Source organism: Ranitomeya variabilis, chromosome 1, assembly GCF_051348905.1.
Source record: "Ranitomeya variabilis isolate aRanVar5 chromosome 1, aRanVar5.hap1, whole genome shotgun sequence".
NCBI lineage: Eukaryota > Metazoa > Chordata > Amphibia > Anura > Dendrobatidae > Ranitomeya > Ranitomeya variabilis.
The window spans coordinates 255,910,261-255,936,302 of record NC_135232.1 but is presented as its reverse complement, the minus strand read 5'-3'; the positions used below and the strand labels follow the sequence as shown (position 1 = coordinate 255,936,302).

Sequence of the window (26,042 nt, the reverse complement as noted above, 5' to 3'; positions counted from 1 at the left end):
TTGAGCACCACCTTTGCTTTTTACCTTTTTGTTTAGTAACATTGTTCTATAGTTAGTCACCCAGTACATCAGTAGAAGAGAAGTACAGACTGAATTGGTCTACTTGGCTCAAATAAAAAAACCATAGGAGATATAACTGGTGTCTTCATCCTGATGATGGCACCAGAGAATTGGCTGGAAAGAACCTCCAAAAGTTGAGCTGCACTAAGGACTTGCGCACTATTATGTGTGAGAATACATGGTTTTCATCTCTAAGGCCATGTGCACACGTTAAGTATTTTTCGCGTTTTTTTCGCGTTTTTTCGCTATAAAAACGTGATAAAAACGCGAAAAAAACGCTTACATATGCCTCCCATTATTTTCAGTGCATTCCGCATTTTTTGTGCAAATGTAGCCTTTTTTTCCGCGAAAAAATCGCATCGCGGAAAAAAAAGCAACATGTTCATTAAAATGCGGAATTGCAGGGGATTCCGCACACCTAGGGGTCCATTGATCTGCTTACTTCCCGCACGGGGCTGTGCCCACGATGCGGGAAGTAAGCAGATTATGTGCGGTTGGTACCCAGGGTGGAGGAGAGGAGACTCTCCTCCACGCACTGGGCACCATATAATTGGTAAAAAAATAAGAATTAAAATAAAAAACAGTCCTATACTCACCCTCGATGTCTTCCCGCCTCCACTGCACGCTGTCGCTTCGGTTCCTGTAGCTGGTGTGCGGTGGAGGACCTTGCCGATGACGTCACTGTCCTGTGATTGGTCGTGAGCGGTCATGTGACCGCTCACGTGACCGTGACGTCACGGAAGGTCCTGTGCGCACAGACCAGCTATAGGAAGAGGAACGGACGCCGGTGAGGAGATGTCTGGGTGAGTATAACCTTTTTTTTAATTTTTTTAATTATTTTTAAACATTCCATCTTTTACTATAGATGCTGCATAAGCTGCATCTATAGTAAAAAGTTGGTCACACTTGTCAAACAGTATGTTTGACAAGTGTGACCAACCTGTCAGTCAGTTTTCCAAGCGATGCTACAGATCGCTTGGAAAACTTTAGCATTCTGCAAGCTAATTACGCTTGCAGAATGCTAAAAAAACGCGAAAAAAATGGAAAAAAAACGCAAAAAAAAAAATGCGGATTTCTTGCAGAAAATTTCCGGTTTTCTTCAGGAAATTTCTGCAAGAAATCCGCAACGTGTGCACATACCCTAACAGCACAGATGTGTTGAAAGGGGGCACTGGTACAAAGGGTGCAGGGGCTTGACATTCCCTGAACTGAAAAGGCAGCTTTCTTAAAGCTAGGAATTTGTTCACAGGGTTTAAACAATAGTATGAAGTACTCATGGACTAGAAGCCATATTTAAACACCAAGGAACAGACAATTAATGAAAAGAATCCAACAAAATGAAGCCACAACAAAGCAAACCTTCTAATTAGTGTGAAACGTTCCACAAAGCCTATTCTTTAATAAGTGTTATTAAGTGGGTTGCACATTTTTTCAGCACAGTGATGATGTGCGGGCTCTGGGACAGATCCTATTGTTGGGGAGCAGATTTGCCAGTTGCACTGCCCTTGTTTGTTTGTGTTTCTGCGATTTCCAGGGCATTACAAAAGGGTTCTCAGGAGTGTAGTGCGAGAGAAACATAAATCAACAGTGGAAAGTAGGGTAACAAACACATATCTTATATAAATGTAATTATAAGATAATGATGGAGGCCCAACATTGGATGCATTAAAGGAAATAAATACAAAAAGCTCTATAAATACATTAAATCCAAAAAGAAAAAAGAATAGTATCAGTTCCCTAAAAGATGTCCATAGGAATATATTTGTAGATGATAAAGAGAAGGTTGAGATATTAAATACATACTTTTCATCTGTGTTCACCAATGCCTTTTCAAGAAAGCAATCAAGGTTCACCACTTAATATCACTATCTTAAAGGGTTATTCTCATGTTATGAAACTGGGATAGCAAGATGGAATGAAAATAAGAAAGTTTTCAGTTGACTTGATTTTTTCCATTTGCTGTCATTATCTTACAGCGTGTTGCCAAGGAGACCGACCACCCTAAGTATGCGCAGAGAATACATTCCAGGCTGAGGAGTTAACTCATGAGATCCCGATGACCTCCTTCCAGTCCATTCATTTTTATACAGTCGAGAGATACTTGTCTCTCCCTCCTTGTCAGCTCCTAACCCAGAGTTGCTGTGTTCAGTCCTGCAAAATCACAAGCTCCTGTTCCCTCATCTGCTTCCAGAGCAGCTCTTCTAGTCTCTGCTCACTTTCCTGAGCTATGTTCTTGTTCAAAGGCAAGGTTATCTCTATTTGAAAATAGTGATTATACAGTAAATTTCAGAAGAAGCCACTGACAGACTTGAAAATGTCAGAATAGCACAGTATTGACAAGGATAAGCTATTGATTTAGAACAGATCGTTCAGTGCACATCTGAAGCAGGGATGGTTTGTGTAAACAGGCTATTAAACCACCGCTGACTAACAAACATAATGGCTGTCCTTTACAGCTGCACAACATGAGGATGAATACACCTTAGGCCCTATTCTTTATATTAATAGCATTGTGCAGAATATTGAGAGTAACGTCACAACAGTCCGTATCCGAGACCGGTTGCCAAGAGCGACTGCACCACCGTATCGCGCTGTGGGGTGCCAGACATTCGCTGCTCTTGGCACTAACACACCCAAACCCTTTACTGCAGGGTTTCCAAAAGGAATCTGTGGCCATGGGCCACTTGTAAAACCCGGCCTGGAGGGAGTGAACTGCCCCACTACCATCCTGTAGTTCGCTCCAAAAACAAAAGCCCTTAACGGGTTTTCGTAAATATTGCCTTGGTCAAATAACTTCACCAGGTCCACACTTAGGGTACCGTCACACAGTGCCATTTTCATCGCTACGACGGTACGATTCGTGACGTTCTAGCGATATCGTTACGATATCGCAGTGTCTGACACGCAGCAGCGATCAGGGACCCTGCTGAGAATCGTACGTCGTAGCAGATCGTTTGGAACTTTCTTTCGTCGCTGGATCTCCCGCTGTCATCGCTGGATCGTTGTGTGTGACACCGATCCAGCGATGTGTTCGCTTGTAACCAGGGTAAACATCGGGTAACTAAGCGCAGGGCCGCGCTTAGTAACCCGATGTTTACCGTGGTTACCAGCGTAAACGTAAAAAAAACAAACAGTACATACTTACATTCCGGTGTCTGTCCTCCGGCGTCTCAGCTTCTCTGCACTGTGAGCGCCTGCCGGCCGGAAAGCGAGCACAGCGGTGACGTCACCGCTCTGCTTTCCGGCTATGGTGCTTACACAGTGCAGAGAAGCAGAACGCCGGAGGACAGACACCGGAATGTAAGTATGTACGGTTTGTTTTTTTTACGTTTACGCTGGTAACCACGGTAAACATCGGGTTACTAAGCGCGGCCCTGCGCTTAGTAACCCGATGTTTACCCTGGTTACCCGGGGACTTCGGCATCGCTCCAGCGCCGTGATTGCAAAGTGTGACCGCAGTCTACGACGCTGGAGCGATAATCATACGACGCTGCGACGTCACGGATCGTGCCGTCGTAGCGATGAAAATGGCACTGTGTGACGGTACCCTTAGTTTTATTTTGCACTGCAGCCACAGCTATGCCTGTGACTGCAATGCACTCTAGAGGATTTAGTAGTCTTCTATGCGCATCCTGGGAGATACATAGCGACCCTCTCATATAATACCTGTCACTGCCTCACAGTATGCATCTATGCATGCATCTATGTATTCAACTACGTATCTAAGTATGTATGCTCTATCTATCCTATCTCACACGGAAGAAAAACTGGAAGGCACCACCAACAGAGATCTCCCATTAGGCCTCTTTCACACTTCCGTCTTTCATCTCCCGTCACAATCCGTCGAGTTGAGGGCAGAGCAAAGTACTGCCCTCAACAGGGCAGATAAAGTACACCTGCGCAGGAGCCGCGGCAGGAAGAAAAGAAGAGGACGTCATCGTATGAAGATGGGAGGTGCCGGACCCGGACTGCGACGCCCATCGGACCAGACCGCCCCTGGGTGAGTATAATCTAATTTGTTTTTCTTATCTTTAAGGTACATCTGAGGCTTATCTACTGCATTACAGAATGCTGTAGATAAGCCCCTGATGGAGGTGGCCTTAGCTTATAGGTGAATTTTGGGGTGATAGATTCCCTTTAAAAACATTTAAAACAACATATAATACAGAAAACACACACACAGTAGCCCACAATAGGGCCGTGTCCTTTGCAAACCCACCAGTTATCAATAATACTTCACAAGCTACTCCATACCAGGTTGGAGATTTCATATAGTTCAATAGGTATATATTTTGGTGATCACAGTGCTTTGCATGCTACTTTTTCTCTCTATCTGGTATTTATCCCATCTCTACGCATCTATCCCATATCTATGTATTTAACCAAGTATACATTTATGTATCCATCTATCAATGTAATATCTTTGCATCTATCCCATATCGATGCATCTATCCAATATTTATGTATCTATTTCATAGCATGCTTAGCTAACAGGATACGCACGATTTAGACAACATCCACTAACTAGTGGGAAATGAGACATACGTGAATGAGCCTTATACAATAATCATCACTGGAACAACATGGGAATAATGCCTGTGGGTCTCTTTAGTTCTGCGTTTGCAGAAAGATTTGATGTATTGTTAATGTGTGACTTTGAAGTAAATTACTTTTAATATCTCAATCTCACTTGAAGGTCGAGTGTAACAGTAATTTTTTTTTATTTGGATATTTTTCGGTGACTGTCTATCGGTGACTATCACAGGCAATGAACCACTTTGTATCTTTTCTCAGGGATATGAGTGATGAATTATTTGTAGCAATAATCACCAATGTCAGCTACAAGCAATGATTTGCGTTGGAAGACATCACTTCTATTCTTCATATTTCTCCCATATCTGGGAATAGTTTAGGAAAATACAAAGAATTCTTCACAAAACAAGTCCCAGCTATGACAAATGGCGTCTCTTGGTCTGTTACCATCTAGTAAACAATAACATTCGAGCAGTAGGTTTGGAGAATGCTATATTATTAGTAATCACATCCCTTTATTAAACAAAAATGATGCAGCAACATCATTAATGCAAAAGCAAGATCATAACAGAATTCCGTATTAGGTCCTGCTGAATTAATGTTTAACTGCAATAAAGTCAAACCTGAATGAGGCAATTAATCAGCGGCAGAAGATAAGGGGATTTCGGTCTTTGATTTTATCCCATTCTGAATAAATGAGCACAGCGACCTTCACAAGATGTCCGACAGTCTCACAGGTGCTGCAGTGTGTGAGGAAATATGGAGCTTCCATTTGTGAACCAGGATGAACGGATTTGATTTTTCCCATTAGAATATAGGAAGAAGGCATTGAGTGAAGAAAAAAAAAAATAAACCCTACTCCCCACTGAAAACAGTGGTTCAAAATCTTAGACGGTGAAGCAATACATAATTTTTTGGATGTTCTGCGGTTTTTAACTGAAACCACTAGTAATTTAATGTCTGTGAGGCCTGATCCATCCACAACAGAGTGATACTGTCAAGGATAGAAAGCGATGGACTTTACCTATCTGATCTTTCTGTCTGCATTGAAAATTGATGTCACTAATTCAAATATTATGATGAGCCTCGCTACACGTCAATGTTGGTTGGGACATCAAAATAACTGCCCATGAACAATTAGTCTGACTGATACTAGTGATGAGCAGTGGAGGATACACAGCAGAGGACTACATGGGAGCCATGCTTGGTGCAGAATAAAAGGTAGTGGTGGTCTTACCCGCTCTTTGATGGCCATGTATGGTCTAGCCCGCAGCATGGCATAGGGGAACAAACGCATGGATACATAAAGGGTGGCTGTTGAACAAGTGTAATGTGTAACTAGATGAGACCAGGATATTATGGGGAAATAGAAAAAGATGTCTTTAGGTACCGTCACATTAAGCGACGCTGCAGCGATATAGACAACGATGCCGATCGCTGCAGCGTCGCTGTTTCGTCGTTGTGTGGTCGCTGGAGAGCTGTCACACAGACAGCTCTCCAGCGACCAACGATGCCGAAGCCCCGGGGTAACCAGGGTAAATAGGGTGCAGGGAAGCGGACGCCGGGGGACGCGACAGACACCGGAATGTAAGTATGTAGTGTTTGTTTTTTTTTACATTTACAATGGTAACCAGGGTAAATATCGGGTTACTAAGTGCGGCCCTGCGCTTAGTAACCCGATGTTTACCCTGGTTACCAGTGAAGACATCGCTGAATCCGCGTCACACACGCTGACTCAGCGATGTCAGCTGGTGATCCAGCGACGAAATAAGGTGCTGGCCTTCTAGCTCCGACCAACGATATCACAGCAGGATCCTGATCGCTGCTGCGTGTCAAACACAACGATATCGCTATTCAGGACGCTGCAATGTCACGGATCGCTATCGTTATCGTTGTTAAGTTGTTCAGTGTGAAGGTACCTTTACTCCTGACAAGGAAGAACAGAATCATCCACAGACTCGTTATCTACAGATGCTCATTTTTAACTGGTTATAGATTAAGGGTCTCAATTAACTTATTTTGGGGATTGGGAGATTTAGGGTTATTTTTCTTGTGTGTGTGTGTCTAGGTGTATTCCATTTGGCCTATGAAGGACAACATAAAGTAGAGTCAGCAGACTCTAAACACCAGTATGGGCAGGGCAGACTTTTCTTTTTCGTGACTGAGAAATGAGAGGAAAACTTGGACTGATTTCCTTTTCTCTCTTTCACCCAAGGTGAAATCCCACAAATGAAATGACTGAATTGTACCCACATCTCGGTAATTTCGGTGTGACTCACAAGCGTCTTCTGAGACTGAAACTAGCGTCGGTTTGACTGAAACAACATCAGATGGCTTCATGTGAAAAAAAATATGTATAAATTACGGTAAGAGATCACAGAGAAGAGATCATACAGGACGAGTCAAGGGAATTTTCATGTTTTTTTTTTTCCAGATAAAAGATATATTCTTACGCAGTTAACATTGATTCCCAAAATGCAGTAAATAATTCACCATACCCACTAATCCATTAGAGTGTTTAATGCACATGCAGAGAACAACTCCCAACACATAGTAAGCAAATGGAGAAAACAGATGTCCAACAGTGGCATTGGTTGCTCATTGACTATAATGTTTAACCAAGGCCAGGAACGGGCCATTTTCCCCCATTCCTGAGAAGACACACTTTCGGGTTTTATTGTACATGTACTTTTAACAGCTCTAAACTATGCTCTCACTTGGATAGTAAAATAGTTTATGCCTTTTTTTCGTAATACATGGGGCTTAATTTTATGTACCGTAATTTTTATATACCTTTTTTTTGCCGATATCAGGGAAATGTAAAGAAAAATATGAAATCTGTCTATTTTTCACAATTGTGTTTTTTCTTTTACAACCACAAAGGATTTTTATATATTGGACATTATTTTGCACACGTGCCACCCATATCATCTTAAAAGATCGTTGGCGGCATTAGAACATGTTAATACATTACAATAATTGCGGATTTTCTCTGTGACTGAGGCTGGTACCCTCCCTACACCCAGCAATGATATAACTGTTGGGTCCGGAGGAGGAATGATCATCAGTGCTTCCTAATCTGCAAACATAACGCTGGTTCAACGTTGTGTACCCAGCGATCAGGAAGCCACCTTCTTTGTAGGCATTTGGGCTGAGTCTGACAGCTTGTTAGAACCCCACGGATGCACAATCTCCTGCAAGCTGCTTACTATGCAGTTACCTTTAGAAGGAATGGGCAATCCAGAAGTATCCAACGTATATGTCATAAACGGCTACTGAACAACTCATGATTAGTGATGAGCGAGTGTACTCGTTGCTCAGGTTTTTCCGAGCACACTCGGGTGATCTCCGAGTATATGTTAGTGTTCGGAGATTAAGTTTTCATCCCCTCAGCTGAATGATTTAAAGCTATTAGCCAGGCTGAGTACATGTTGGGGTTGCCTGGTTGCTAGGGAATCCTCACATGTAATCAAGCTGGCTAGTAGCTGTAAATCATTCAGCTACAGCGATGAAAACTTAATCTGTGAACACTAACAAATACTCGGAGATCACCCGAGCAACGAGTATACTCGCTCATCACTACTCATGATGTAAAAGTGTATTGTATCGTGTGCAGGATGTCATGCAGTGTTGCATCCATCACTAATGGATGGCTGCAATGTTTAGAGAATATGCTTTTTTTATTGAACTTCGTGGGATGTAAACGCATAGTCTACTACATGATTCCATACTTAGAATGGCTAAAAGAATACACATTTATTCTTCATCTGACAAATAAGCTCTATGAATAGTGAGCTTTCCGCTCATACACACTAAATGCACAAAATGTAAGATCTGAACAGGTCCCAAGGCATATTCACCCCCATTCACAAAATAACACTGACTTGAAAAACATAAGCTGCATCTGCATGGAGGACATTATACAGCAGAGCTGAGCTGTCTGGATTTGAATTCAACTATGGGGTGAAGTAAAAGACTTGTTAGAAACCTCAGCATGATCTGTCTCCCTCTGCCTGTTCACTCTTTCCCTCTCCATAAAGTATAATGGGCTGTGTCCTATGACAACATAGTGAACGTACAGTCTGTCTGGTCAAAGCAAGATGATCTGAGTTGTTTCTTCATAGAGAATACATGTTCAGTAGACAAAGGGGAGAAGTAGCTGATAGCAAATTTCTCTGACAAGATACATTACAAAGTTTCCTATAATCACCTGTACTACTGATTTATGCATAAGTTTGTTGAAAGTGCAGTTCCAGTTTAAGAAAGGGGTAAATTGTGTCTGCAAGTGGGTCAGAAGCCCAACACATTTCTAATTTAAAAAAACTAAGTCCTTACACTCTTAACATATTGATGGATTAGATATTATTCGGTTTCAATACTGCCTGTGTGTTGCTTTATGAAGAAAAAGTAGATTTTTTTTTAAGACAACTAATTATTCATGCGGTTTATTGATAAACATCAAGAAAGTGGAAAGTATGTGCAGGCCTCACCCACAGTAATATCTCAAATGGCTAAAATATATTTTAATTTTTCATAAACATTTATAAAATTAAAATATATTTTGATTGACTTTTTTTTTTGCATAACTTCGATCTTGCTGCAAGAGACAGATGGGACTTCTGGCTGCACAAGCACTTCGCTTTGTCAATTGTAATGTATAACATTTGTTTTGTAGTTATACAATAAATTTAGTTAGAGCCAGTTTATTAGACTGCAATGGCAACTATGAAGTTATGCCAATTAACATATTACAACTACCTTTCTTCTTGCTATAACTGCAGCACGACACTATTCACATGAATGATTTTGTGATACTGCTCCCTGCACAGAAAATGGCGCCACTGTGCAGAAAAATGTCAGAGTATACCTACATTTTTACAGTTTTTTTATACTGGCATATGTTGTACATGCTAAATCATTCTGCAGATCATGGTGCTTCTGCATGCTGAATTGAAGGCTTATGAGCAGTAATGTTGTTGGGTGTCTGCAGAATATTTAATTGTCCACAACGTATAAAAAAGCTCGTTAAAGCATACATATGATTAACATTGGATGCAAAACAAACCTAAGTGATGACTCTATAACTCTAAGTCACTGAACTGGAAATACATATTAGCTTGAAGTCATACACCGAGCAATATTTTATGTATGGTGATAATCCTGATATTCCAAGAATGCCAGCTTTGAGTAAAAAAAAAATGGATGTTTCTAAGGCAATGTGTAAGGCCAGGTTCACACAAGTGTATGAAAAATCGTCCAATTTTGATCCAAGAACCATAAGAGCCTATGCGCATTGAAGGCCATTTAGCACCCATCTGATGTGCGGTCTGTCTGTGTAAAGAGGGAATGACCATCGATCATTAAACAAGTAGCTGACTGAGGCTCATTTAGTGCCGACAGATGGCTGGTGGAAATGGGACTATAGGCTAATGCCTATAGAAAAAAATGAACAAGTCGCAAACTACGGAAAAAAAAAATATTTTGTTATGTTAATAATTGCAAGGTAGAAATGCACAAGGTTGTAAAGCTAACCAAGATATTAATTCATCCTGATCATTAATCTTTCATTATGGGAGCTCTGGAACATGCAATTGGCCAAGAGTCCTCAGGACTACCGAAATAATTTAGCCAGCAACAAAATGGTAGAAAAAAAATGTGTAGGGGCAAATTTATCAAGGCTGGTGTTTCATATGCCAATCTTGAACATGTAGCCTGTTGGAGTAACAGGAGTTCCATTTCCTAGGAGAAAACCTCTAATAAAAGTAATACATCTTTTGAGATCTCCTTAGTAAGGAATATGACATTGGGCATGGAGAGGCACTGCTAAATGCTGGGCAGCACAGTTGCAGAGGCAACTGGCTACACCAGGCAGGTATCATGCACAAATCCTGCAAGTTACAACTGGAGACTTGACTGATCCCCGCTAGATGTTGGCAGCTAGCCTCGCCACCTGTCCCATCTAGCAGGCAGTCATTCCACACAGGGCAGATGAGAGCAATGCTGCAGAATGATGCTTTACCAATGTTAACCATTGCAAAGTGCAAAAATGTCATTTATTATAAATTTGTTATATTCACATACCTTACGACTGCAGAAGTAACTATATAAGGCTACGTTCACATTTGCGGTCAGCGCTGCAGCGTCACCGCATGCATCATGTGCCCCTATATTTAACATGGGGGCGCATGGACATGCGTTGTGCTGCGTTTTGCGCCGCATGGCCGCAAGCGTTGGACGCAAGAAACGCTTCAAGTTGCATTTTTTTTGCGTCCAACTTTCGGCCAAAAAGAACGCATGCGGCGCAAAACGCAGCGTTTTAGCGTGCGTTTTGCCGCGTTTTTGTTTGCGTTGTGCGCTGCGGCGCCGACGCAGTGGCACACAACGCAAATGTGAACGTAGCCTAAGACACTTCGCACATTACAAATAGGAGAAAAATGCAGTGATAAGTGGTTTTACATCCTTCAACAAAACCCAAAGAAACCAGTTACATTTTCACATCTAAGGAGAATGTTTAAGGAACCATCCAAAAGCATAAAACATATCAGTAAATAATAAGTCCCGACTACTACAAAGTGTGCCAAAAGAACACAAAATATACATCTTACACCATGTCTTATTTTATTGCATAGTTTAGGTTTAGTATTTTGTGTGCAACTTATATACCTGCTGGAAAAAAAAAAAAAAAGAAATCTGTCATATTGCAGCTAGGGCTAAAGCAACAGTATAACTGTATGTGACCAGTGTTGCCAGACTTACCACAGCCATGCTCTGCACTGACATCCCTCACCAGGGGGCTCGCAAGATATCCAAAGGTTACCGCAGATTATCATACAATGTGTGCCCAAAACTACGACATAGTGACCATAGGCAGCAGCGAGAAGACCTCTGCCTTACACAGTCTATTATCTTTTCACCGACTTCCTCATAAACTGAATCATTTCTGCCCTCCTCAATCACTTTCAGGCTGACTAATATGCGGTTCTTTTGTGATCGGGCTGATGTTAACCATTTCTTGGTAAAATGAGGAAGATTAGGTATTTCACATGGCAGACACAAGACGCATATTCTTACTCATTTACCAACAGTTCACCTCAGTGCCACAGATACATAAATATAAAAAAAATCCCCTTCGCACACATTGAGTCTTTATCTGATGAGATGGTTAGCAGGAAATGCAGTATAACTAGGCAGATTTATCACAGAAAGTGTTTGCATTTGTTTTAGTTTCTGACAATAAGGAAAAGGGCAATAGTAATCTACGACAGAGGGCACGGGAGGTTAAGGTTTAGTCCAGTCACTAGTCACAGGAAGGCATGGTCATAGACCATGGCATCAGGGGAAGACAGCAATTGTATTATGCTGCATATCTTTATTTATATATTAGACTGTGGAAATCTCACTGGTAAGTAACTGTGTAAGGCAAGCCCACTGCTCTAGCAGAATAACATCCGGCCTGTTATACAATGAGGCTCAGAATATGGCAATGAAACAGGCTTCTATCTGTAGGAATCAGCCTTCTCTGTAATTAGGAAACTGAAGAATAAGTCAAGGTGATTATGAAAAATCTGTAATAAAACAATTCTCAAATTAGGAACAGCTGGAAATAGGACTTAACGGAGTCAGAAAATCATTATCAAGCTTGGGAATGAACTCTCACACAGCATAATGAAAATCCATTTGCGCACAATGATGCTGTTACATAGGTTTCCTGTGAAATTGCTTTTTAGCAATAGATGATGGCATGTCGCTGTCAGTAACACTTTGTGGTGCAGCATAGGTGCTCAATTTTCAGATCATCCATCTCCACTTCAGAAGACCAAACGCTCGTCTTACCCTTCCTGGAGATTTTATTACTGGCCTTTATTCAAAGACCTTGGGGACGAAAAGAAATAAAGGCAAGTATCTGCCAATATTCTTGTGAGATCGTTGACTTGTCTTTACTGAGTTGTTCCAAGTCTCCAAGGCTGGGATGAAGCCTTCTCCACCCATTTCTACAATCAATACAACTGACCTTTCTACCATGAGATGCTTGCTGGACTGATATTTTATTTCCCACTCCATTTAGAGCACATGCTTACAAATCTGGGTAATTTGTACGAGAAGATACAAAACAACTGTAAACCAAGACCAGTAGGCTGGGTCCAGATAACTCCCTTTCATACTCCAGTTGTTTCCACTTGTGAACCATAGTGAGCATTAAAGGGGTTGTCCAGTCTAGAAAAGTCTGCAGTCACTCTGCGTGTGGTGGGAGGATTCACAAGTCTGCAGTTAAACAGGGTGACAGCACACTTTTCATTCAAGACCCGACTTTATAATTTTGTACAGTGCAATATACTTGGGAATAGGTGCAATTAACATTTTTATTATCATCAATCTTTTGCATCTACATCATTTTACCATTAGACTCCCCATTATAACTGGGAATACGTGGTCTGTCACCTGAGCCTTCATTCCCTGTTTATTGCACTTGTTGTCCCCCTCTTATTTTTCATGTACAATATTTGTTTTTGAAAATACTTCTATGACATCTCACTTTTGTGAGATGTCAATACTTTCTATGACATCTCACTTCCTTACCATAAGCCGAACAGCAGACCTCTATACTATTAAAAGTTGAGTTTTACTTTAATCCTATTGGTATAGTGTTTTGTTCAGTGATTTCATTAATAATAATTTGCTTTTGGTGAATCATTACCCGGTCACTAAGGGGTTAAGCACACAAAGATATAGACATGACTGGTGTAAACATTTTGGGGCCCGTCTAAACATAGCCTTGCAGATTGTGTAAAATCTTTTCAATTGCATCCCACATAAGAATGCATGCCACTAGTGGTCAATATTCATTCAGCCTCTTATGTAAGATCCAATCATTTTTTTCTTTTTTTATAAGCAATAACGATTAAAAAAAAAAAACAACTGCAAAGCTCAATGGTGTCCTCATCTGATCTCCACGCTGTCCACAACAATATGCTAATTTTGCATTTCGCTCTTGCTGTGGCTTTAATATGATTTACAGGTGTGCTGAATTAATGGCATTTCCTGCTATGCAGTTCCTCATAGTATGCAGTACCTTGTAATCAGCCTGAAATAGGTCTCCAGAGAAGTTCCCTGGAGAACGGTAACAGAGCAGGATATTAAGCAAGGATAAAAAGAATTGAAAAGTTCTCGTCGGAATTTATGGTTATCCATAAAGGGCCTAAGGGAACTGTACAGACAAGGTGAAACGGGAAGTGAAAGCAGACTTAAGAGAGGACATTTCAAACGCTCACTAAGGGAAAACTGTCAGCCAAATGGCTCCAAGCTAAACTAGATTTAATAATGGGAAATATTTGTTCTGCAAAGGACAAAATGATCCTACAATAGCTTGTTTCAGGGAGTCTGCTGTATACATAAAACATTTCATAGTACATACTTAGCATCTCAGTAATAGTATATTTAGGCCCAGGCTTTGCATCATTGAATGGATTTTAGGGATAATCTAGTCCCACAGACATTTCACATGGTTGAAGTGCATCATCCACCAGGAAATACTAAATCAGGCTTTTAAAAGAAAAACACTGTTACACATACCATGTTGTACCAACTACTGTAGATGGTTCTCTAGATCACTAGTGAAATACGTGATTTGTGTAAATGCTTCATAAAATGTTCATGTGATTTCAAGAGTATGTCCCGTCAAAAGCCCATTGCTAGGGAGGAGAAATGATCTCTGTGCGCTCACGCTGGACATGGGGTTGGCCAATGGGAAGTCTAAACTACTATTCTCAAAATAAGAACTTTTTCCTCTGGAAAACTCTGACATAGCTGTCAAAGTATTATGTACGCCATCAAGTGTGGGGTCTGGTGTACAGAATATACTTATCTTTGAAATGCATTACAGGAAATCTGTCACCAAGTTGCTGCTACTTAATCAGAGTAGCAGAATGTAGGGTCAGAAAACCTGATTTCAGCGATATATCACTTACTGGGCGGCTTAGTGATGCTTTTATACAATCACTGTTTTATCAGCAGTAGATCATCATCAGATTGTTATCAGTGTTATGCATAAGTGTGTCATCCAAGAGTCTTGCTAATCATCAGGGTGTTTCCCGTGTTTTTCAGATGGATAAAGAAATAAATTACACAGCTTCTCTTCTACTTTGACAGCACACGGTTGGTGCATGGATGCCATTCGTGTGCTGTACGTGTATTTCATGGACCCTTGGACTTGTATTAGCCCTTTTCATCCTTGCTTACAGAAAAACATGGGTACATGTTGTATCTGTGAAAAACCCTCATACAAGAACTATGTGCAACACGGGCATCTGAATGAGGCAGGGCCATAAGTGTTACATTTTTGGTGTGTTTACCGACTTAGTATAAGAGAATAACCTAAAACTGTCTGTAAGCCTTCTCGATCTATTGGATGGGCCACAGTCGGTGGCTGAATAGACATGTGGATTTCTGCACAGTTAATTTTTGTTTGTCAGAGCATCTTACAAACACCATACAATTGCCGGGTCCGTGTTGTGACAGAACACAATGAATTCGCTCACTCTCCTATAAGCCTGGCATGCAGGGCGTGATCCTGCTGAGCATACATGTTCATTTGAATTCATTTGCCATTGCTGTAAATAAAATCCCTTATGAGTAAAATTCCAGGTAGCTACTTGCAAATCATATCAACAATTCTGATAAAAATGCTGATTAAAGCTAGGTAATTCCACTCAGGTGAATGAGAAAATCATGTTAACACAGTATGCAGTGTCTGGACTGGGGATTGTTGTGATGAGATCTCCATGGAGCCTAAAGTGCAAGCCGAGAAATAAATAAAACTTCCGGCTCTTCTCGGGGCCCTGCACAATATCCTTTTCAAAATATCACAAGCATCAAGCACATTGCTTATCGCCCCAGTCTGGCTATGTCTACATTTCGCCACATTTAGCCCAGATTCTGGTGGGAGCCCTATAGTAGGGCAGGGGTTACAATGCTGTTTGCTAGGCAGGAGGAGAGTTGCCACACTGATTGGAGCAGGAGCATGCAGAGCGCGAGGCGTGTTGCTCTACGGGTTGTTTACTGCCTGAACGGCTAATGTTGCAGTGCTTCCCACTGCTCGCCTCTATATTGATCGGAATAAGCAGCGTGCTACAAAGGTCAATAAAGAAGAGAATTTCTCTATTACCGCAGTGTTTCATGAAAGTGATGATTGCTATAGACATGTATGTCTTCCAAGCAAAAACGGATAATGGGACAGGGGAGGGTAGATGTCAAAGAAAAAACAATACAGTAAAGAAAAATGAAGGTACATCCTCAAGAAACACATGAAATTCACATATAAGAGTAGATGTTAAACATTCTTAGTTAGCCCCCTCTACTAATCTAAGGAAGCAAATCTCAGCATCTGTTCTTACACGTGTCATTATAACAGGAATATTTCATGTATGGTTCCTGCAAACCACACGACAGAATGAGTGAAGTGCAATCCTGCTTGGTAACGTGATACAAGTATGGCAGAACTGCAGCCTGTGTGACTATTGTATTAATGGACAAACCAAACCTGTAAAGCTACTCCATCGCATAGATTAAGAGAACAATGAGACACTCTCCAAAACTCCAGACAATGATCACCTATATAGCTAGCCTACCAGGCACACATACTTGTCATATCTGCGCTACACTTCACCTACGTGGACTATTGCCATTTGGTCCATAAGGCCTGCGGATAACATCTAGGTACATTTTTGAGTGATGCGATAAGCTTTTATTGTTGAGGATCACTCGTCTGTATCAGTTCATTACACATACTGTACATGGTGGTACAATGTTACACTGCTGTAGTATCTGCTGCACCACAACTTTGTGTAGGCTATAATAAGACAAAATTATATGCAATATTACTATGCCATTTGTATTGCTTTGAAATCATGTGACTACATTCACTAATTGTAAGATTCGGTTACCCGTCTCAGCACCGGCGATGGGCCCTACTCAATTCTCCTATGGCACTTCCATTCCATGATTTTCAGGTGACCTGGTAAACACCTTTGGCATCACACAACACCTTTTAAGACCGGCTCAGACAGCTATGTGCTATCTGAGTATTCAGGCAGCTTTGCGATCAGTTACTACATGTACTCCTGGAGATTTGCTTCAGCATCCATGTCGCTCAGCTGGCATTTCCTGGCTCAGACTTACGTATAACCATTTGTGTGCTGTAAGCATAAAGAATTGTTCGGTTACCCTGGTGCTCTTCACACCACAACACCACTGCAACAGTGTGCAATCTTTTCTTCAAGCAAGTATCCAGTTCTGATGTTCATCACTTCTCCCTGTGGTTAACCACATGTCTGCTAATTGCCTTAGTTTCTGCCATGGACCATCTGTCTATTGATAGCATGAAACTGACATTAACCATTTGTTTGCTGCAAGTTCTCGACTGACTATACTTTCTTAGGTCCTGTGTATATCCACACTCCTGGATCTGTGTTTTCTGCCTAGCATTATGCATACCCTGCTCTCCTGGTCCTCACTGATCCATGTGCATTTGGCAAGTCCCACCTGATGTGTTACTGCTTTGCTCCATGTGACTTACGGCTTAGAAAGCCAATAACAGATTCGTTTCATACTTGTCAAACGGTAAAAAAAACCTGTTTGTCTAATGAATTCACCTGTTCAAAGTCTGTGTGTTGCATTGCATCTCATCTCAGCCATGGACAGGTGTGGTTCTGTTTCTAGAAGAAGGCAGCCGTGTTTTCTAATCTTTGTTAACATTGTTACCTATGACTGTTGTGTTTGAAACTGTTAAACTGTAAAGCGCTGCGGAATATGTTGGCGCTATATAAATAAAGATTATTATTATTATTATTGTACAACTACTTTAAGAGGTTGTCTATGCTTGGGACAAAAATCTGCAATCACTCTATATGACTGCAGACTCATGAAGCCTGTTACGATTTCCTGTGCTAGTTGGTGGTCACATGACTGTATGTGATTTGTATACTTGCCATCACATGCCGACTAGATTCGTTCAGCTTCTAGCCATAGAAACTAATTGAAAAAGGCAGATGAGTTTAGTCAGCATGTGAGTGCGAGTATGCAAATTGAACAAATATAGTCATGTGACAGCTGGCTAGAATGGGGCATAAAGGTGAATAATAATTGCCTGTGAACCCCTCACTTTCACGAACTGGCAGGCTTTAATCACATAGAATACCTTTGGACTTTTGTCCCAAACCTAGAAAACCTCTTGAAAGAGGTTGCCCACTACTTTTTCATTGAAGATCTAGGTCATAAATCTCTGATCAGCCTGGGTCCAACACCCAGCACCCCTGCCGATCAACTGATTTTGCAGCCAAAACTGCTCTATTGCAAAGCTGCTCCGTCTTCTGATAGTGGCAACAGCAGGGTAATACACATCTGAATCCCATGAGAAGATGGAGCAGCCCTGCAATCGAGCAGTTCTGGCAGGCGGCCGCTCACACCAAGTACAGCTTATTGGCATGGGATGCTGGGTGTCGGACCCAGACCCATCAGACATTGATGACCTCTCCTAAGAATGAAAAAGTAGTGGACAACCTCTGATTTTCTGGGCAAAACTGTTGAAATCTGTAGCTGTAGAATACATCATTTAGGCTATGTGCACACGTTGCAAATTGTATGCGTTTTTGCGGCGGTGTTTCGCCGCGAAAACGCATACACAACACAGCCCATCGTGGAAAAATACGCAGCATGCTCATTCTTTGTGCATTATCGTGGCGATTCCGCACACATAGGAATGCATTGATCCGTTTACTTTCCAGATGGGGCTATGCCCACCATGCATAAAGTAAGCGGATCATGTGCGGATGGTACCGGGGCACCATATCCCTGTTTAAAAAAAGAATTAAAATAAAAAATAGTTATATACTCACCTTCTGGTGGCCCCCGGATCCAGCCCAGGCCTAGCGATGCTCCTGGCAGCTCCCATTCCCAGTAATGCCTTGCGACAATGACCTGTGATGATGTAGCGGTCTCGCGTGATGCTACGTAATCTGGGGTCATTGTCATGAGGCATTCCTGGGAACGGGAGTTGCCGGGAGCATCGCAAGGATCGGGAAGGCTGCGGGGGCCGCCTGAAAGTGAGAATATCACGATTTGTTATTTTTTTATTATTATTTTCAACATTATATCTTTTTACTATTGATGCTGCATAGGCAGCATCAATAGTAAAAAGTTTGTCACACTTGTCAAACACTATGTTTGACAAGTGTGACCAACCTGTCAATCAGTTTTCCAAGCGATGCTACAGATCGCTTGGAAAGCGCTAGCATTCGCAAGCTAATTGCGCTTGCAAAACGCTAGTGTTTAGCGGGAATACGCATGCCAATTCCGCATGGCAGGGAGTTACGGAATTGCTGGGAAATTTCCGCAGCAATTCAGCATCGTGTGCACATAGCCTTAAGGTTACAGATAGCAGTAGGTGAAGACGCTTGTGGGAAAAATTATAAAATACATTACCACATTTCTAAAAGTTTGTCTTTTTCAATCCAGCATTGGAAAAGTTTTGGACATATGAGTAAAGGAACTTTTCTTTACAGTTGTTTTGGGTAAGGGAGCTGACTATCAGCTGGGCATTCTAGCATAAGCAACCGCATACCTCAACATCTTTTTGTGCTACGAAAGATTCAGCCTAATCAGTGCTAGTATCGATATCATTATGAATTCAGGAAATTTTACAAATAAAATTTTATACAGAGAGAATTGTATAAAAAATATGAAATTATTATTTTAAAGAATTTGTACACAATTCTATAAACTATATTCTGGAAGCTTTCTTTAAAGGGAATCTGTCACCCCATTTTAGGCCTGTAAGCTAAAGCCACCGCCATCAAGGGCTTAGCTACAGCATTCTATAATGCTGTAGATAAGCCCCCGATGTAACGTGCAAGATAAGAAAAACAAGTTAGATTATACTCACCCAGGGGCGGTCCAGTCCAATGGGCGTTGCAGGTTCGAGTCCGGCGCCTCCCATTTTTATACGATGATGTCCTCTTCTTGTCTTCACGCTGCGGCTCCGGCACAGGCATACTTTATCTGACCTGTTGAGGGTCAGAGAGGCTCTGCGCCTGCGCACTGCAGTACTTTGAGTATAATCTAACTTGTTTTTCTCATCTTTCTGGTTACATCGGGGGCTTATCTACAGCATTATAGAATGCTGTAGATAAGCCCCTGATGGCGGTGGCCTTAGCTTATAGGCTTAAAATAGGGTGACAGATTCCCTTTAATGGGAACGTGTGTTGCATGAACACCAACTAATGACACCATGAGGCAATGTTTGAATGTAAATGCCATGAATGTGATCACAAAACATGTGTCAATAATTGTCCTAAATCATGAAGCTTATTACAAAGCTGGAGAAGCAGTAACAAGAGAACCAGTGATGTAAAGGATCATGTGAGAGCAAAAATGGCCCTTAAGGAACCTGATTTCTACTAACCAGACTAGACATCATTTACATACAGGCCACAGTGAAAGCCAGCCTTATCTTTTGGATATTTGATTTTTAGGATAGACAAGAGATAATTCTGAGCTATTAACACAAACAAGTTGCATTTCCAACATAGTATATAAAGTGGACCATAATAAGCAACCGAGATTGAAGATTTTTATATTCAGCACATTAATAACTAACAGAAGAAAAAAAAGTCAGTCCTAGGAGACATTCATGCTTCTCCTGCACTCTTGAGCTCAAATCAATTTTCTTTCAGTCGATAACTAGCGCAAAGGTTCTAACCTTCATTTGTGCTCCAAATACTCAATTGGGGATGTAGAACACATACCAATTAAGCAATTCAGCTAAAATAAGGAGGCTATGAATCAGCGGAGCTCTTCTTCCAGCCCACGGGGATGGTGGGTTAGAAGCTTGGGGAAAAGGTAATTTATTGAGCTTAATACTTTGCGAAATGTTCTCATGATAATAAGATTGTAAGATCATTTTAATATCTGGAGTCATGTTGAAAAGGTCATTTCTCATCTTTTTACATCTACCATAGTCCTGTAAATTAGATCTATTCAAACAGAAGGAAGGGGTTTTATCTGACATCTTTCTAATACATGGATAATGAATGAAAAGACATTATAAACAAGACCACTAAAATGTAGAAATAGGATTTCTGACACGGTTTATGCATAAAACTGCACCTCAGCTCTGTTGAGCTACAGTCCCATCTTGTGCCAGGTATGGGATCAGATACCATCATGGGAGATCAGGAAGACTTTGGAAATGACCTTTCTGGTTTCCAATTCCATTATTTTTGCTAAATATACAGCCCATGTAAGAAGCAGTAATACAGCGATGTATATGAGCTGTAACAATGGTAAAGTGAAGCAGGTACACAACTGTACAAGTAAAGCAGCAACTCAATTTATAATTGCATCTTCATATCAAAGAACTTTAACCCCTTAGTGAAAGAGTCAATTTTGTACTTAACGACCGGGCCAATTTTTACAATTCTGACCACTGTCCCTTTATGAGGTTATAGCTCTGGAACGCTTCAACGGATCCCACTGATTCTGAGATTATTTTTCATGACAAACTGTACTTCATGTTAATGGTAACATTTCTTTGATATGACTTACATTTATTTATGAAAAAAAACTGAAATTTGGCAAAAATTTTGAAACTTTTGCAATATTCAAACTTAATTTTTGTACCCTTAAATGATAAGAGTTATGTCACACAAAATAGTTAATAAATAACATTTCTCACATGTCTACTTCTCATCAGCACAATGGCAGGGCTCAGAAGGGAGGAAGCAGAGCACCATTTGACTTTTTGCCCGCAAAATTGGCTGGAATCGATGGCGGGTACTTTGCCGCGTTTGGAGACCCCCTGATGTGCCTAAACAGTGAAAACCCCCAAATTCCAACTCTAACACAGCCCTAACCCCAAAACACCCCTAACCTTAATCCCAACCCTAACCACAACTCTAACACCACAACCCTAACCTTAACACTACAACCGTAACCCCAACACAATCCTGACCCTAGCCTCAACCCTAACCCTAACTGCAAAGAATGGAAAAAATAAAACAAAATATATTTTATTAGTTTTATTCAACTAAGGTGTTGACAAAGGGGGGGATTTATTTACTATTTTTTTATTTTGATCACTGTGATAGTGTCTATCACAGTGAGCAAAATTAACCAATAGGAAAAATCTCCTATTGTTGCCGGATACAGGCCAGCAGATCTCGGCATGCGCCCGCCCATCTCCTTCCAGGAAGACGCGGAGGGCCTGGGAATGGAGCAGGAGGGTCCGGGGATGGCGGAGGTACAGGGGGGCGCTCAGGGGTCTCCATTTCTCTCTGCTTTGGTACACTACATCATATCAGAGGAGAGAGAAATTAATGGGAAATCTGCATTTTTTTTGTGTGATCACGTGACTAGGGACGGTAAAAACTCCGAGGTAGCCGAGGCCCCGGAGATTTTCTGACGCTGGGGGGGTGCTATACACTTGTTTCTCAGTGCCGTTAAAAAGCGGCGCTTATGAATAAGACCCCTTAACTGCCGTCATTAAAAGGCTTATCGGCGGTCTTTAAGGGATTAAGAATTTATGGATAAGGGATCACGAAAATTCAGGATTTCTCAGACACCAACTTTTAATATGGCACATTTTTGGTTTCCAATTTTCAACACAGTAGAATGAAATACTAATCATAATTGCTTTTTGAATTTGTTGACATATTATACATAAGAGGATTGCAATGATTTGGATTCCTATGCTATCTGCTAAATATAGTTTGATGAACAGTCATAGGAATCCTTAAACTAACTGTAGAAAATGTTTCAAAACTTTGGAGGTGAAAAGGTTACATGTAAAATTAAATTATGACAGTTTTAAGAAAATAGGATGTATTATAATAATAATAATAATTATAGAGATACAAGTTAGAGAACGGGTACCCAAATTATGCAGCTACCGTATGTCTCACCAGAAGTTTAAACATAACTGTGGTAGACGTGGTCAGGAATGCAGGGATGTCTAGTATTCTTGTGTACAACAGATAGAATCATAGAATGGTAGAGTTGGAAAGGACCTCCAGGGTGATCGTGTCCAATCCCCTGCTCAATGCTGGATTCACTAAACCATCTCAGATGTCTGTCCAGCCTCTGTTTGAAGACTTCCATTGAAGGAGAACTCACCACCTCTCGTGGCAGCCGGTCCCACTCACTGGTCACCCTAACTGTCAAAAAGTTTTTTCTAATATCTAATCTGCATCTTCTCCCTTTCAGTTTTATTCCATTGCTTCTCATGTTTCCATGTACAAATGAAAATAAGGATGATCCTGCTACACTGTGACATCCCTTCAGATATTTGTAGACTTCTATTAAGTCTCCTCTTAGCCTTCTTTTTTGTAAGCTAAACATTCCCTGATCCTTTAATCGTTCCTCGTAGGACATTCTTTGCAGTCTGCTCACCATCCTGGTCGCTCACCATCCTGGTCGCTCTTCTCTGAACTTTCTCCAGCTTTTACATTTTTTAAAAAATGTGATGCTCAGACCTGTACACAGTATTTCAGATGAGGCCTGACCAAGGAGGAGTAGAGGGAGATAGTTGGATACCTTTCCTGAACATCTCTTTTGCAAGAGAGGATGAGGGTTTTTAGCGATCTCTTATGTTCACGTTGGTGCGAGATGTGGTCAGCTACACAACTAGAGTTACCTTTTAGGCTATGTACACACGTTCTGGATTTTTCGTGTTTTTTTGGCGGTTTTCCGCAGCAAAAACGCTTAAAAAACGCATACATTAAGCATCCCATAATTTTTAAAGCATTCTGCAATTTTTATGCACATGTTGCGTTCGTGGAAAAATATGCAGCACGTTCATTAATTTTGCGGATTTTTTGCTATTTATTGCTTTTTGAAGCTCTGGAAAAAATCCGCAAGAAAACCGCGAAAAAAACGCATGCAGATTTCCTGCGGAAAAAGTCTGGTTTTGTTCAGGAAATTTCTGCATAAAATCCTGACGTGTGCACATAGCCTTACTTTTATATATGATTGACAAAAAAAACAAGGAAGGATATCAAAAGGCTAATGAAACTTGACATTTACATATTAAATTAGTCCTGACTCAAATATAATAAATCTTTAAATTGAACATTTGACCAGGGCTGTGGAGTCAGAGTCGGTGTCCATTTAGGTGGGGTCGTTATGAAATGGACCGACTCAGATTCCTAAAATATATAATAAATTGGTAAAGTAGTACAGTGCATGATGTGCTGTGAATTATTACATAAGAATTTGGGAAAGTTATGAAATGTCCTATAAATGTCTGTTCTGTTCCTGATCTAACGATCTCGGCATTTAGGTGAGATGAATCTGTGCTGCACTTTATGTACATGCTCAGTAGTGAGGCAGTGCTGTGGGTCGGGAATCAGGGGAATTGAGGCGTCAGTGGCAGATTTAGGGTTTAGTTCACACTGGGCGTTTTTGCTTGTGTGTTTTTTGCTGCATTTTTTATGCTAATTTTCAGCTACTTTTTACAGTACCAGCAAAGCCTATGAGATTTCAGAAATGTCATGCACACACATTGGTTTTTTGTTTGATCAGTATTTTATGCTTTGCTGTGTTTTTTTGGACATAGAGCATGTCACTTCTTTCGGCGTTTTTTCAGCGTTTTTCACCCATTGACTTGAATGGGTGTTGAAAAACGATGCAAAAACGCAGGTATCATTATTTGCTGCGGTTTTTCTACTGAAAATTCAAGGACATTAGCATGGAGAAAAAAAAAAAAAACGCACCAAAAAACCCCGCAACAAATGCGCACCAAAAACACACCTAAACCTGCGTTTTTGACGCTTCTTTCCTGCCAAGATCAGGTTTTGCTGCAGAAAAAAAAAACAGCAGTGTGAACTTACCCTTACGTTGAAGACTAAGGCTACTTTCACACTAGCGTCATTTTGAATACGTCGCAATGCGTCATTTAGGAGAAAAAATGCATCCTGCAAAGTTGTCTGCAGGATGCGTTTTTTCCCCATAGACTTACATCAGCAACGCATTGCGACGTATGGCGACGGATGCGTCGTGTTTTGGCAGACCGTCGGCACAAAAAAACCGTTCAATGTAACTTTTTTGTGCGTCGTGTCCGCCATTTCTGACCGCACATGCGCGGCCGGAACTCCGCTCACTCCTCCCCGGACATTACAATGGGGCAGGGGATGCGTTGTAAACTGCATCCGCTGCCCCCGTTGTGCTTTTATTTCACAGCATGCGTTGGTACGTCGGCCCGACGCACTGCGACGGGCCTGTACCGACGCTAGTGTGAAAGTAGCCTTAAGCACATGACTGTATTACAGATCTGTAGTATGGCACCTACTGGCTGCTATAAGCCCAAATATGCCTCTACATTCTACATGGAAACCTGTGCCATTGCATGCCACATTATGGAGCAGTTTTTTCCTGGTGGAATATGGTGCCTCTCGGAGAACACAGGATCCATAAACAAGACAGTCCTATGAGTGAACCTTTTCAATTTATTTAACTATTAAAGGGATTCTGTTAACAGGTTTTTGCTATGTAATCAGAAAGCAGCATGATGGAGGGGCTAAGACCCTGATTCCAGGAATCTGTCAATTGGTGGTCTGCATGCTGTCATTTTGATACAGTCACATTTTTCTCTGCTAAAGATCTAGCAGTGCTTAAGAATGCTGAGCTCTGTATAACCCTGCCCACATGACTGATTGGCAGCTTTCTGCGTATACTGTATAGTAACAAAAAACTGCTAATCAGTGGTGGTGGCCAGGGTTACACAGAGCAGTTAGCTAAGAGGCATGTGATACATACACCTGTAGTGATAATCTGCTGCTGATAAAACATTGATCTTATTGAAACGGCAACAAACAGCCCAGTAAGTGACCCATGTAATGGGTGGAGGAGCTTGATACGTAGGAGCACCAAATTCTCCACCTCCTGTGTGCGGATTGGGCGGTACAATACTGTGCGCTCATTCGACAGACGTGGTACTATTGTTCCCGGCCGATAAAACTGCGGCTCTTGAGCGCTGTATTCTTTTCTCTCTGGAGCACGTGCTTGAACCAGAACTCCTAAATTCCCTGGACTTTAAACTACAGACTTTTACCGTAAGAGGTATGTACAACGCTACAGCGTAGCAGATAGTGCCCTTCAACGAGGATGTTACGCGCAGTAACCAACGGCCAATCAGCACATTACAGGTGTAGTTAGCTAGCAGCACAACACGCCAATCGTGAACAACGTCACGCATAGATTATGCAAAATGTGCTCTGAATTGTGAGAGCACCTCCTGTGTGACATGCCCGTACGACTGTCCCGTACGACTTCTACATCGCAAATACGTCATGAAATTATCGCTCCAGCGCCGTGCATTGTGAAGTGTGACCGCAGTCTACGACGCTGGAGAGATAATGGAGCTACGCTGGAGCGTCACGGATCGTGCCATCGTAGCGACCAAA

General features: G+C 41.4%; 1 protein-coding gene across 16 annotated transcripts in view; it reads right to left on the bottom strand.

Annotated features, from left to right (window-relative positions):
• Window positions 1-26,042, bottom strand: part of FBRSL1 (fibrosin like 1) — a 796,611-nt gene that overhangs the window by 218,341 nt on the left and 552,228 nt on the right. Inside the window, exon 1 of one of the 16 annotated variants that reach the window (XM_077293360.1) lies at window positions 11,350-11,487. The exons of the other annotated variants lie outside the window; for them this stretch is intronic. Within the exon in view, the coding sequence (XP_077149475.1) occupies window positions 11,350-11,373 (24 nt within the window). The 5' untranslated portion in view covers window positions 11,374-11,487. Of the gene's footprint in view, window positions 1-11,349; window positions 11,488-26,042 lie in introns of those variants that run through there. 16 annotated transcript variants of the gene reach the window in all.